Source organism: Triturus cristatus, chromosome 4_1 (genome assembly GCF_964204655.1).
Source record: "Triturus cristatus chromosome 4_1, aTriCri1.1, whole genome shotgun sequence".
Classification (NCBI taxonomy): Eukaryota; Metazoa; Chordata; class Amphibia; order Caudata; family Salamandridae; genus Triturus; species Triturus cristatus.
The window spans coordinates 1036747051-1036760804 of NC_140585.1; the positions used below are offsets into that span (position 1 = coordinate 1036747051).

The 13754-nt window shown below is 41.9% G+C and overlaps 1 protein-coding gene across 6 annotated transcripts in view; it reads left to right on the forward strand.

The window, feature by feature from the left end:
* PLXNB2 (plexin B2) overlaps positions 1-13754 on the forward strand; it is a 774339-nt gene that overhangs the window by 690922 nt on the left and 69663 nt on the right. For all 6 annotated transcript variants that reach the window (XM_085653971.1, XM_085653975.1, XM_085653972.1 and 3 more), the window contains 4 exons: positions 1680-1816; positions 2739-2839; positions 6341-6570; positions 12165-12343. In XM_085653971.1, the coding sequence (XP_085510097.1) occupies positions 1680-1816; positions 2739-2839; positions 6341-6570; positions 12165-12343 (647 nt within the window). The remainder of the gene's footprint in view (positions 1-1679; positions 1817-2738; positions 2840-6340; positions 6571-12164; positions 12344-13754) is intronic.

Genomic DNA, 13754 nt, shown 5'->3' on the forward strand with positions numbered 1-13754 from the left:
TTTGATAATAAAATGAGATGAAAGCGCAAACTTCAATAACTTTATAACCTTTATGGCCCACTTTTGCTTTAGAAGAAATTTAAAAAGGGGACTATTAGTTGCAAATGTTTCACTTACTTTGCTCAAGTGAAAACTGGATTAGTTTTCTTTTTGCAGTTGTATAATCTCTTAAGGCAATGAGTTGACTTTTGTGTATATTGTTCAAACAAAAGACAGTCAGCTTCACTGCTATGTAACAGTCTATTTCTAGGGTTCATGGTGTCCCTATTTGACGATTCTTTGAGTTCAGTTACATGTTTTGGGAGATAACATCATGGATCATGAACATGTTTACCATTTTGTGATAATAAATATACAGAAGGTGGGCGGAGGGAGGGGGTAGGAGAAGGTGGCACAAACGTAGCACGATGATGACATAAAACTCTTGAGAGGGAATGCTGATTTATTGACTGGAAATGCGAGAGGGGTAACTGTTGTTCTTTTGTTATGTTAATGTTACATAATGATTGAAATTGTTGGCAATAGGCATCACAAATCCTGCAAAGATGCATGCATGACTTTGTAACTATTAATCGAGCCGAAGCATCGTAGATATTAGCCCTGAAATATTTATAGCTGAGTCTTGAAATGTTTTGTTGATGTATGACCCAATATGTAAAGGATTTACAGTAAAGGTCTAGGATACAATACCACACTTATTTGTAACTTGGGAATAATATTGGCTCTTGGTGTGATGATTCAAGGAAACAAGACCCCTTAGTTTCCTAAATTAGTGAAAGAAACTTTCACAACAAACAATTGCATAAAGAATTTAATCCGCACACAATAAGTAAGTAAACAATTCCACCAAAATATCATAGTTTACATATTCCTTTATTAAGATTTTTCTTCACAGTAGCCAACGCGTTTAGTCCTATTTTAGGACTTCTTCAAGGCTCATAAGCTGTCCTCTGCGAGATGTACTTGTTCTCCTAACTTGGATGCCACCTCGAGTTTATCCTGTCTGTATCACTGGTATATCGTAGTCCATAGTTACGAAAATGTATTTTAAAATTCTCTTCTGTATTTTTTCTCTCGTGATAACAGCAGCATCACATAGCTGTACTTGCGTTTTAGCGTCCAAGATTTTTGGGTTTTTTGCAACGCCGTCAAAAGACGTTGCACACGGAAGGTGGGATACTCTGCCCGGATTATATTTCACGAATTTTGGGTCGACCATGACCTTGTGTCACCTAAGGGGTGCCTTCGATAAACACCGGCTAAACCTTGGACTTTAGTACGCAAAAAACCCAAAAATATTGGACCCTAAAACGCAAGTACAGCTATGTGATGCTGCTATTATCACAAGAGAAAAAATACAGAAGAGTATTTTAAAATACGTTTTTGTAACTGGGGACTATGACCCAATATGTGTAAAACAAAATATTCGAAATTTGAAAAGTTGAAAACTTCAATAAACAAATTTAAACAAAAAATAAATATACAGAAGGTAACTGAGATGCAAAAAGGTATCGTCTAGAAACGGATGCGCAGTAACCGTCATGGATGTCCACTTTGCACTTCTTGAGATAATGATTTAGTCACCAGCTGTAAATCTAACAAACCTGTTTAATGGATATATGGTGCAAATTGTTCTTTCGCAGATCAATCTTGATTTTTTTTTAAAAATGTCATCTTAGGTCAAATTTGGTAATCGAGAATGGATCCTTGGAAAAGTGGAATATGGACAAAGTGCGGTTATACCATTAAACGTTATCATTCCTTTGGTCATTATTCCTATGGTGGCCATTATCATCATAGCCATATACTTCTATAGGTAAGGCTTAATGTACTATCTGTATATTTCTTTAAGCAGTTGTATAATTTGTTCTAGTCTGCACTTGTGGATGAATTGGTAGCAAAGAAACTAAAAGGCCATCTAATTGGGCAGTGTGTGTGGTGGGTCGTGGGAGGGTGTTTGCTACCTTGAAGACACCAACACGATCACAAATGGATTATTGCGTGCAGCAGTGGCTCCACAGTGTTTCAGCCAAGGATTATGACTCTTGAACCATTTTGTTTTGAGTACCTTTCTCTTGCAGTCACAGAGGTGGTTTATAAGTTTAGGAGGGTGCAGTGGAAATAGCAAAATTGCAACATCTGGTATTGTGTCTACCACTGATCAAAATAGGTTTGTAAATTGGTTGAAAAGGTGTACACCTTGGCTTTCCACTGATGGCCAGTGTAGCCTTTGACACAGCCTTGGCAAACTCCCATTTTGTAACTTTTCTCTTAATTTTATGCCACATCTATAGTGATTAATAAGAACTAATTACAAACCTGCAATCCTTTTTATTTTGAGAACCACAGTAATCGGTACTAAAGAGTAACTCATTAGAAACAGTATACAGTTATAATTTAATATTTAATGTAATACTCTTCATTACCCTCCTATTGCAGTCTCCTAATCAGAGAATAGTATGCCTAGCACAGGAAGGACCAGGTCAGACCTAGAAAGCGCGAGGATGTAAGAATTGATGTATGACGGGGAAGAAGGTTTTTGGTTTCTGGTGCAAATGTTTTAGCCAATTTGGAGGCATATGATTTGTTACATGTGTGACTTGGGGTAGGAAATCATTTTACCACCCCCTCCCAAAAGAAATTACAAAATCAAATGCAGTTGGAAACCAGGCTATAATTATTCTTAGTGGGTCTAAATGCATCATTCACCTCTTGCAAAAATGTCTCTTCTTTTTTAGACGAAAGAGTCGACAGGCTGAACGGGAATATGAAAAAATCAAGTCACAGCTCGAAGGTTTGGAAGAAAGTGTGAGAGATCGCTGCAAAAAGGAATTCACAGGTAATTTTTTTTAAATGATTGCCATGAGGCAGTCATTGTTGAGTTTTCCAAGGACACTCTTTTCCATTAATCATTATCTCACAAGAGCATAATCGGTCTGAGTACTGCACAACTGGATATTTGCCAACATAATATTGATTCCATAGGAATCTGAGGTACTGGGTGAGGTATGCGTTCCTTTTGGTGGATTGATTATCTGCTTCACTGATAAATTCATAGAAATGCCCCTAGTGTTATGCATGCCTTACTACTACTAATAACATAAAGCGGGTGACCGTTTTGTGTTTGAATTCATGTCTGCCCTTAATGGTGCTTGTGTGTAGATGCTTGTAGGCACGTTTGTATGTGTGAATGGATGCATCTAAATGTCACACTGCATATATGCCTATATATTGACACTCTAGATACATTTTGTTGAAGTCAAACCTATTGATTTTGTCCATACCATTTTTAGTACTTAAAACAGTATGCATGCTTTCTCCGAGCACCTCCCATTTTGGCAGATGTACCAAGACTGGGGAGGCGATTGTTCAAGATCACACAATATGGCAGTAGGAGGACAGACAGCCAGGGTCTAAGGAATGCTCTACTGGAAATGTTCCACATCCAAAGGGTTACAAAACAAAATCCAACACTGAGCCACAGGCTGTCCACAAGGGGCTGAGAGGACATCAAGAGAAGCTACAGATCAACAGTTAACGCATTAAAGACAGCATAATGTTGCTTGGAAAGCAGCCTTTCTAAAAATATGGGTCAGTTAAGGCTGCATGGATACAGATAAACAAAGGCTCACTAGTGATGTCACCTAATTATTTACATACATGAAATAACACTAAATGACAGCAATGGGCGGGTTACAGCAATATACCAGAGTCAGGAAGAGTTACACTTGCCAGAGGTAAAAAAAATATTTATATGTGTGTATATATATATATATATATATATATATATATATATATGAAAGTTCCACAAGTTGCCCAAAGACGAAGCGCACTCGCACCAGAACAAATAACTCTGCAGCACACCAACAGACAGCGTGTCAGTTCCTTTTGATAATATTGCCCAACGCGTTTCAGATTCATACATCCTTGTTCACGGGCAGCAGCATTAGAAACCACAATGATCTCAGGGGACTCTCAATAAATACCCATTTTAATGTTGATTCTCATCAGGTGAGTCCATGGTGAATACCAAGCATTGTGGGATAGGTAGTCCCGATTATGATAATACTTCACAATGCCGCTAAATACATCTTGCCATTTTAGTAAACCATGATAAGTTTGGAAAACACACGGTGCTGTGATGCGCTAAATACCGCAATCTGGTGCTCTGCCAGGCTCCACTGTAATGAGGCCCCAGATCCGCTTTTCAGATATCAACGGTGGTGCAGCTTCCACGGCAGATGTATTTAGCGGCATTATTATCAAAAGGAACTGACACGCTGGGTATTTATTGAGAGTCCCCTGAGATCATTGTGGTTTCTAATGCTGCTGCCCGTGAACAAGGATGTATGAATCTGAAACGCGTTGGGCAATATTATCAAAAGGAACTGACACGCTGTCTGTTGGTGTGCTGCAGAGTTATTTGTTCTGGTGCGAGTGCGCTTCGTCTTTGGGCAACTTGTGGAACTTTCATATGCACGGCAGCCCTGCCGTGGAAGCTGCACCACCGTTGATATCTGAAAAGCGGATCTGGGGCCTCATTACAGTGGAGCCTGGCAGAGCACCAGATTGCGGTATTTAGCGCATCACAGCACCGTGTGTTTTCCAAACTTATCATGGTTTACTAAAATGGCAAGATGTATTTAGCGGCATTGTGAAGTATTATCATAATCGGGACTACCTATCCCACAATGCTTGGTATTCACCATGGACTCACCTGATGAGAATCAACATTAAAATGGGTATTTATTGAGAGTCCCCTGAGATCATTGTGGTTTCTAATGCTGCTGCCCGTGAACAAGGATGTATGAATCTGAAACGCGTTGGGCAATATTATCAAAAGGAACTGACACGCTGTCTGTTGGTGTGCTGCAGAGTTATTTGTTCTGGTGCGAGTGCGCTTCGTCTTTGGGCAACTTGTGGAACTTTCATATGCACGGCAGCCCTGCCGTGGAAGCTGCACCACCGTTGATATCTGAAAAGCGGATCTGGGGCCTCATTACAGTGGAGCCTGGCAGAGCACCAGATTGCGGTATTTAGCGCATCACAGCACCGTGTGTTTTCCAAACTTATCATGGTTTACTAAAATGGCAAGATGTATTTAGCGGCATTGTGAAGTATTATCATAATCGGGACTACCTATCCCACAATGCTTGGTATTCACCATGGACTCACCTGATGAGAATCAACATTAAAATGGGTATTTATTGAGAGTCCCCTGAGATCATTGTGGTTTCTAATGCTGCTGCCCGTGAACAAGGATGTATGAATCTGAAACGCGTTGGGCAATATTATCAAAAGGAACTGACACGCTGTCTGTTGGTGTGCTGCAGAGTTATTTGTTCTGGTGCGAGTGCGCTTCGTCTTTGGGCAACTTGTGGAACTTTCATATGCACGGCAGCCCTGCCGTGGAAGCTGCACCACCGTTGATATCTGAAAAGCGGATCTGGGGCCTCATTACAGTGGAGCCTGGCAGAGCACCAGATTGCGGTATTTAGCGCATCACAGCACCGTGTGTTTTCCAAACTTATCATGGTTTACTAAAATGGCAAGATGTATTTAGCGGCATTGTGAAGTATTATCATAATCGGGACTACCTATCCCACAATGCTTGGTATTCACCATGGACTCACCTGATGAGAATCAACATTAAAATGGGTATTTATTGAGAGTCCCCTGAGATCATTGTGGTTTCTAATGCTGCTGCCCGTGAACAAGGATGTATGAATCTGAAACGCGTTGGGCAATATTATCAAAAGGAACTGACACGCTGTCTGTTGGTGTGCTGCAGAGTTATTTGTTCTGGTGCGAGTGCGCTTCGTCTTTGGGCAACTTGTGGAACTTTCATATATATATATATATATATATATATATATATCTATATCTATATATATATATCTCTCTATCAGGAGGGGAAAGGAGGAACTGACCCATCCCCCGTTTGCAATATTCAATCCACAACAGTCTATGATGGTCCAGAGAATTGCTTATTGTAGAGAATAAATTCTACCTCCTCGATCCTGATCGACGAGTACATTTGCTTAAAGCACTGTCACTATGCCATGCTAACACAGTCATGTGACATGCACGTAGTCCAGTTGAAACACTCTTTGATAGAGCAATGATATGTAAAACTTACTTTACCTTCCAGTCCTCTAGCCCATTTATTGGTAAATCCACTGAAGTAGGTACCCTGTTGTGGTCCTAAGAGCTGCTATTCGAAAACATAACCTCGTTACTTTGAATGCAGTCATATCAGACAAGCGGTAAGTGATACATGTTAGACCTGAAGGCTTAGGACCTGGGAGCTACTGAAATCATACCATGTTCTGTGTTTTAGATCTCATGATCGAGATGGAGGATCAGACAAACGATGTCAACGAGGCTGGAATCCCATTCCTAGATTACAAAACGTACACAGACCGGGTTTTCTTCTTGCCCTCAAAGGATGGAGAAAAAGATGTGATGATTACTGGGAAGCTGGACATCCCGGAAGGTCGACGTCAGACTGTTGAGCAGGCACTCACTCAGTTTTCCAATCTGCTTAATAGCAAATCCTTTCTCATACATGTAAGTATCTGGATAGTGTGTACTACTGGAGACCAGTTTACCTATGTCTTAAACATGATCTCCGTCTTTTGGCAGACTAGTAGACAATTTTTTTACCCTCTCTCATTCAAATCATGTGTGGAACACATGTACAAAATGTGGTCACCACTAGGATGCTGATCCCGTAGTTTAAGTTTATGTATGTTAGTCATGGTTTAGTTAAGGGAAGTGTATACGTCACTAATTGCAACTGGTACTCCTTGCTGTCCTGCTCTGCTGTGTCTTTTCTCTTGTGATGCACAGACTCCCAAGCATTCCAAAGAGGTGGTCTGATCGCAGGAAAGTCGCACTGCAGCTTATGAGTTAGCTCAGCTATATTTAAGCTAGTATAGTAAACTTATCCTCCAGTGTGTCCGTGCCTTATAAAACACATGCCTTATTTAGCAAATCATATAAAATGCAACAAACATTTTTAATGTGTGTAGGACGCTGCCTCTCTATATAGTGTACCAAAATGAGGTGCACTGTGCAGAGTGTCCAGGTATCCCTCACTAGTGTAAAGGGGCTTGCTTTAACAATCCCAAGACCCTCTATTTGTGGTAGTGCGGTCGAGCAGCCTTAGGCTTATCAGAGGGGAGTGTTAGGCATTTGTTGCACACACAGGGTCAATAAATGAGACACACACTCAATACAGAAATCAGACACAATTTACAACAAGCATTGGCATGGCTAATAGGTCTCGCCTTTGGAACCATATAAGTATTTAGAAATTGCAACACATTTTCCTGGGTGCTACAACATCTACTGTTCTTTAACTTGGAAGCTTTGACACTAATAGGCACATTATAGCACTGCAATGAGAAGTACTTATTGAAAGTGTTATTTTTGTACAACTGGTAGTCTGAAATCGCATATCTGGAAGTACTTTGATACGCGATAAGTAAGAAAAAAAAACACCAAAATCCCATTATGCAGTCTGCTTTGAGGTGTAACAATCCATCACAAAAGTGTTAACTAAAGCAAACCATGCACACCAGCATCATCACCAACAAGAAGTGTCACTTGGTTAAGTTGGGTTGTATGCTTCACTAACTCACATATCAATCCGTGTCAACTTAAGACTCATGTAAACAACACTGTCCTTACAGACCATACTTGTGTGGATGAACATAGTCCCTTAGTTAGGCTGGAGCAATGTAAAAAAGAGAGCAAGAGAAAGAACAGGCAGATAAGAGACAAAGAAGGAGAAAGAATTAGAAGAGACAGAGAAAGACAAGAGTGAAAGAAATAGAAAAAGGAAGACAAGAAAGAGAAGAGACAGAAAAAAGTAAAGAAGGATCAAGCAAGAGACACGAAAGAGAAGAGAAAAGACAAAGATCGGAGAACAGATAGAGCGACGATAGAGACAAAAGTGAGGGAAAAGAGCGAGACAGAGCAAGAAAGAGTAGAGGGAGAAGTTAGAAATTGAGCATGAGGGAGTGAATGTGAGAGAAGAGGAAGAGCAACAGAGAAGGACAGACAACCGGGAGAGACCGAGTGACAGCACAAGCATGTGGAGAGAGGGAGAGAAAGAGAGAAACAGTCGGAGGGAGAGAGTGGGAGCGAGAGAGATGGGAATGGCTAAACAGGAAGTGCTAGGTGGAGAAAAGAACGCTTCTTGCTGCCCTGTCACGCTTCTACGCCTGAGCAAACCCAATATCTAGTGTCGGTTTACATGTTGAAATATTTCAAAAATAGCATCGATTGATGCATTCACCTTTCAGCGAGAATGCAGTGAAATGAATTTGTATTTGTAATTCACCTCAGCATATTGTACCTAGCCATCGTCGTTAATGTTTGTAAACCTTAAAATTGTTACGAAGCACTTATTTACACGAGATTGGCATAAAGCCAGTGTTGTCTTGTATTCAATCTGCCCCATAATTTTCCAAATGCTATATCCTCTAGTTTGCATTTAAGGAAAAGTGTTTGCCAGCTCTGGTAAAGCACTGGTGAAGTAGTTGCAGCCAAGACCTGGCAAGTCCGTGAGTAATCCTCTGTGTAAATCCTTGGAACAAAGCTGCTGTTTCCTAAGCGTTTATCTCCCCCAAAATCATGTAAAAAAAAAAATATCTTAAATATTGGCAAGGCCAAAGATTATTTATTTATACTTTGTTAATGAGGTGCCCGCACGTCACGGCGGTCTCTTAAAACTGCCGAATGTAAATATCAGAAGGGGGTTAGAATACAGCTGGGTGGAAGGGAAGGTGATGGAAGGGAAGGTGCAACTATAGAGTCTTCACCAAAAGTACGGAGTGGAAGGTAGGGCGAGAGTTTCACAATGGAGGCATGGAGGACAGTCCTCTGGAACCAGGCTTTGCCTCCAGCAGCTCGCTTCAAGCAAGAACAAGCATCGAACAGCTTGTCGTCCATCTGTTGTTTTACTGTTCCTCTGTGCCTTACTTCTGGCAGGCTTCCTGTGAGTTGTGCAGGACTGTTGGCCGCATGTATTGTGTGTGTGTGTGTGTGTGTGTGTGTGTGTGTGTGCGCGCGCGCTTTGGTGTGTGGAGATGCACATGTGAGTGCATGGCTCGCCCAAGCATCCCTTAATAGTCACGTATCCGGACTCTCTCGCAGCCTTAAATGCTCATGCGGTTTCTTCTCCCCCTTGGTTTCTACATCCTCCAGAAGCCTGGTCTCCTCTCCACTGTTTTCCCTCCCCCTTCCTTTCTGTTGAGTAGACCCATAGGGACAGATTTTTAAAGAGTTGGTGCCGGGTTTGACCAAACCTGTGAGCATTAAAGTTTTCATTTGAATAACACTTTTATTTTGACTTTGGGGTGAAAGCAAGAGTTCTGAAAAATGTAACTATTTGAGAGCATCACCACTTTGCGTAACAACCATAGCTGTCAACTTTGGAACTGGGGAACCAGGTTTGAGTCTCTGCATGAGCACTGAAAAGATCTTAAAATGCAAGCAGCTACAAGCACCATGCTGATAAAAGGTGCTTGGCCGCGCACCTTCCACAGAAGTGCTTGTTGTAAATAAATGTAAAAAGTTCCAAAGACGCAATTTAAAATGGCACAAGTGGAAGCGGACAAGTCCTCCGGTGATACTCCATGAGAGTTAACAATTGTGAAAAAGATGGGACACTCAGCAAGCATTAGCCACTTAGAAGTAAGGAATTTAGCATGACACTGACAAAACAAATTGAAAGCAGGAGGCGGGCTGTGAGCCTAAAGAGTGAATATAGCATGTCTCGAAGACTGCGTATGTGCACTGCCTAGGCGCAACCCAAAAAATAACACATTTTTATATTAATTTACTCACCATGATCTTTAAGGTCAGGTAAGTACTTTTCAAGTTAGCGATTTTCAGAAACATAGAAAATACAGTCATCCGATTTGAGACATCGGTCTCGAATGTGGTAATGTTATCCCGTAGGAGAAATAAACACTGCATAGGGTCACTTATCAACGACTTCTGGACTTAAGGTAGGTAGGGGAACGGTCCAAGAAAGCACCAACAGTTCATGTTTACCTGCCCTGAGGTGTCCGAGTGCACAGGTGCTTTTCGCGGTGGTGACCTAGAATGATGCACTTTGAAGTCAATGGGGAACAGTACCTGCAAAGAAAGGCTGCGAGTGCATCTGAGAAGAAGGGAAAGAAACACAGCAAGATGACTTCTGGCATGGAGCTGGCCTCTGTTGAAGTCACTCGATGTGCAGGAATGTTTTTGCAATGGTAGTGTTCAAATTGAACACAAACACGTTCTGGTGCTTGCAGCAGGCTTTTGGTATTGGTGCAAGGAGCCTCCAGGGTGGAGCGTTTCGAAGACTGGATGGATCGATGGGGCTAACCTCCTGGACTCTCTGTAACCTCCTACGCTGTTGTCCGTGGACCCAGTGGTCAGCTGGTTGGTGAACTGGCTGTGTGGTCACTGCCTGCAGGCTGCTGGGAGGTGACTCCTCCACTTCAAAGGAAATGCTGGCTGGTTGGCGAAGTGCTGGCAGCCCTCCGAAGCTTTGGGAGGATGCACAGCTGCAGGACGATTTGGGCCTTTGCAGTTGTCAGGACAGGAGCAAGCGGGCAGGTTTGGTGCAAAGTCCACAGCTAGTCCACAGTTCTTGCCTTCTTTTTAGTCAGTCGAATCTAAGTTCCTGGAGTCGGGGGGGGGGGGGGGCACGTAAATACTGAGATGTGCGACGCATCCTCGGTGCAGCCCCGCGCATCCCTAGTCAATGGCCGCCTCAACGACGACGCCTGACTCCACATTGCAGCCTTGCAGCTCCTTCGAACCAACACATCGCCCTGACTGCGCAACGCATCCTCGACGCCGGCCTACGCATCACAAGCCCTCGACTGAATCCTCCACATCAATGCAGGACCTCGCACAGCAACTCTTTCACTGAGCACTTCGATTGCAGAATGCAACTTTGACACGGATGCGTGTAGTCCTCCACAAAACAGGATTTAAGGGGATTTGTTCAGGAGGCCAAACTGGGTCCCTGTAGCTGGGCCGTATTGCATCGCGGTCGGCCTGAACTTGTGACTGTATCCCAGTCCGGTCCGACCAGATTTCCATAGTTGGCACTTTGTCCTTTATTGTGCTATTTATACTGAAGTCTTTAAAATTGCATATCTCCGGATCTACTAATTGGGTTTTTGTTTTTCTGGTCTTGTTTTATTAATTAAAAATTACTCTGTTTCTAAACCTGTTGTGTGATACTTTTGTGGGGTTTCACTTGTTACTGTTTGAGGTATTGCACAAATACTTTGCACATTGCCTTGGAGTTAAGCCTGACTTCTCTGTGGGCCCAAGTGGTGAATTGCACTGTGCAGACATTTCTGCTTCGTCCATGGTCTCACACATTGCACCAGAACACAGGTGGGAAGATTCACAGGAGCCTGAATGGATTCTGATTCCGGCTTGAATAGCTTCTGGAACACGAATCATACAGATTCCAACTACATTACATGATTATTGGGTATGCACTTGCAGCATTAGTAGACTGATTTTTCTATATTGAGCCTTTAGGACACAGGAGAATATATGAACTGCGATTTTTCAAAGAGAATTTCCATAGCCTTTCATAAACTAGGAGATGAGCCTTCTTCCTATATGTACGGTGGATCTGGAATAACATACATTCACACTTGTGGTTTGCACCCTTACTTAGCCAGTTCCAAAACTATCTTGCAGGCCGTTAGTAAGGACACTCCCTTTTCCTCTATCCCATGTTCTAAAGTAACAGTCACCCTTAAATTCCCCTACTGTTGAGCTTAATCCCCAGTAGTTCCTTGCCCTTTTCTGCAGTATTTCTTTTTTTCCTGTTTTGATGTATACCATTTGTTTCCTCCCGGCATACTCCTGAATTATAGAAACACCAATGTATACATACAAGTTTATTTCAGACTGATACTTATCTCCATCTGGTAGAGTAGTAGGCTCTCCATGTTCCCGTTATTGAGGCTGTTAGAAATTGTAAACTAAAATCTGAGGTCAATTCAACCTGCGTATAAACTGAGAACTGCCTAGAAATGGTTCTCAAAATCTGCATAAAATTCATACCTGCTTGTTTCTTAACCCAAAAACTGCATAGCTAATATGTGTATTTTCTATTTTTTTATGTTTAGTTTATTCATGTATTAGAAGCTCAGAAGGATTTCTCAGCAAGAGCGAAGGTCTACTTTGCATCTCTTCTGACAGTGGCTCTGCACGGAAAGCTAGAATATTACACAGACATCATGAGAGCATTGTTCTTGGAGCTGATGGAGCAGTATGTGGCAAAGAACCCAAAGCTGATGCTCAGAAGGTAAACTTCCTTTCTTTGCATTCAACCACTATGTTGTTTACCAAGTGCACTGTTTTATTCAAATATCGACCCGCTATTGTAATTTATTCGACTTCTACTGTGTTCTTTTCTTCCTCAGAAACTCTAGTACTAATACACAATGTACCACATTTTTCTCTCAGAATTTGATTAAAAGGCATAGGATGGGTTCCAAGCGGCGAAATTTGTTGTCCAAACTGTTGAAGCAAAGCAGTGATAGATGTTCACAATCCTGGTGTTCTCTACAGGACATGGAATTGTTGGAGTACTCCTTAGTAGTGACCATTGCCCCAAATAAGCAGCCAAAAGTAGCAATGAAAAACTCACTGCGGTGGTCACTATTAGCAGCCCCTAGACAACCCACATAAAACAAAAACTAATTTTACCCCTTTTCGTCAGTGATTGCTGCAGAATCCTATGGAGTATGAATCTAGTCTTTGGTGGTCAATTTTACCATGCACGGTTTGTGGCCCCTACAGGTCCACTATACTGTTGTAGTCACATCTCATCCAGCTTCTGTACTGAACACAGCATAGGTTTGGGATTGTTTGCCAGTGCTCAATTACACCTGGAAATAGGCCCTCCTAATGTTGCTAGATTTCCCTTCTGTATCTGATGATACAGTCCACTTTATAAAGTTGTGCCTTAACATCTTTTGAACAGATATCTGATTAGTGTCATGGGAGTTCAGTTTTTGTAAGATATATCTGAATGCTCGCAGGACAGTACAGCCCTCCTGTGTATTTCTCAAGTGTATGACATGTTACCCCCTCTTAACTTAAACTAACATGAAGGTCAAACAACTATCAGACATTGCATTGTTTATTGAAACTTGGGTTGAGAAACCAAACGTGAGGTGAATGGCAGTAGCATATTGGTTTATCTGAAAAATGTCTAAAGTACTGAATTTCGCAACAAACTACCAATAGAGGTGGTGAGCCAGCAGTTACGACAAGGCCTTTCAGAGGCTTCATCCATTTAGGACTGTCTTGACACATGCAAGTCCATGGGCCAAGCTTCTTTAGCCTCACACAGCCCAAAGACAATCCGTTCTTTATCCTCTTTTTCCTCATTATGAATCTCCTAAGTACTTGTTTACTCTTAGTTGGCAGTGCTCCCTACAATAGGGTATCCAAAAAAAAAAACCACTTCTTCGGCCTTTGCGGAATGTCTGTACTTTTCCCTTGGCTGCACCTTGGGAGTGAGGCAACCAGTGCATGGCCAGTGGCCACTTGTTCCCTGTTCAAAACCTGAAGTTACCCTCTAACACAATGAATAAATGGTGTTCACCTTAAGTTACTAGATCACTGCTTCAAGTTATTTTGAAAGACAAATGTAAGCCTCTGCAATGCATAAAACTTCTGTCAGAGGAGGCTGCTATCTTTGATTGTTG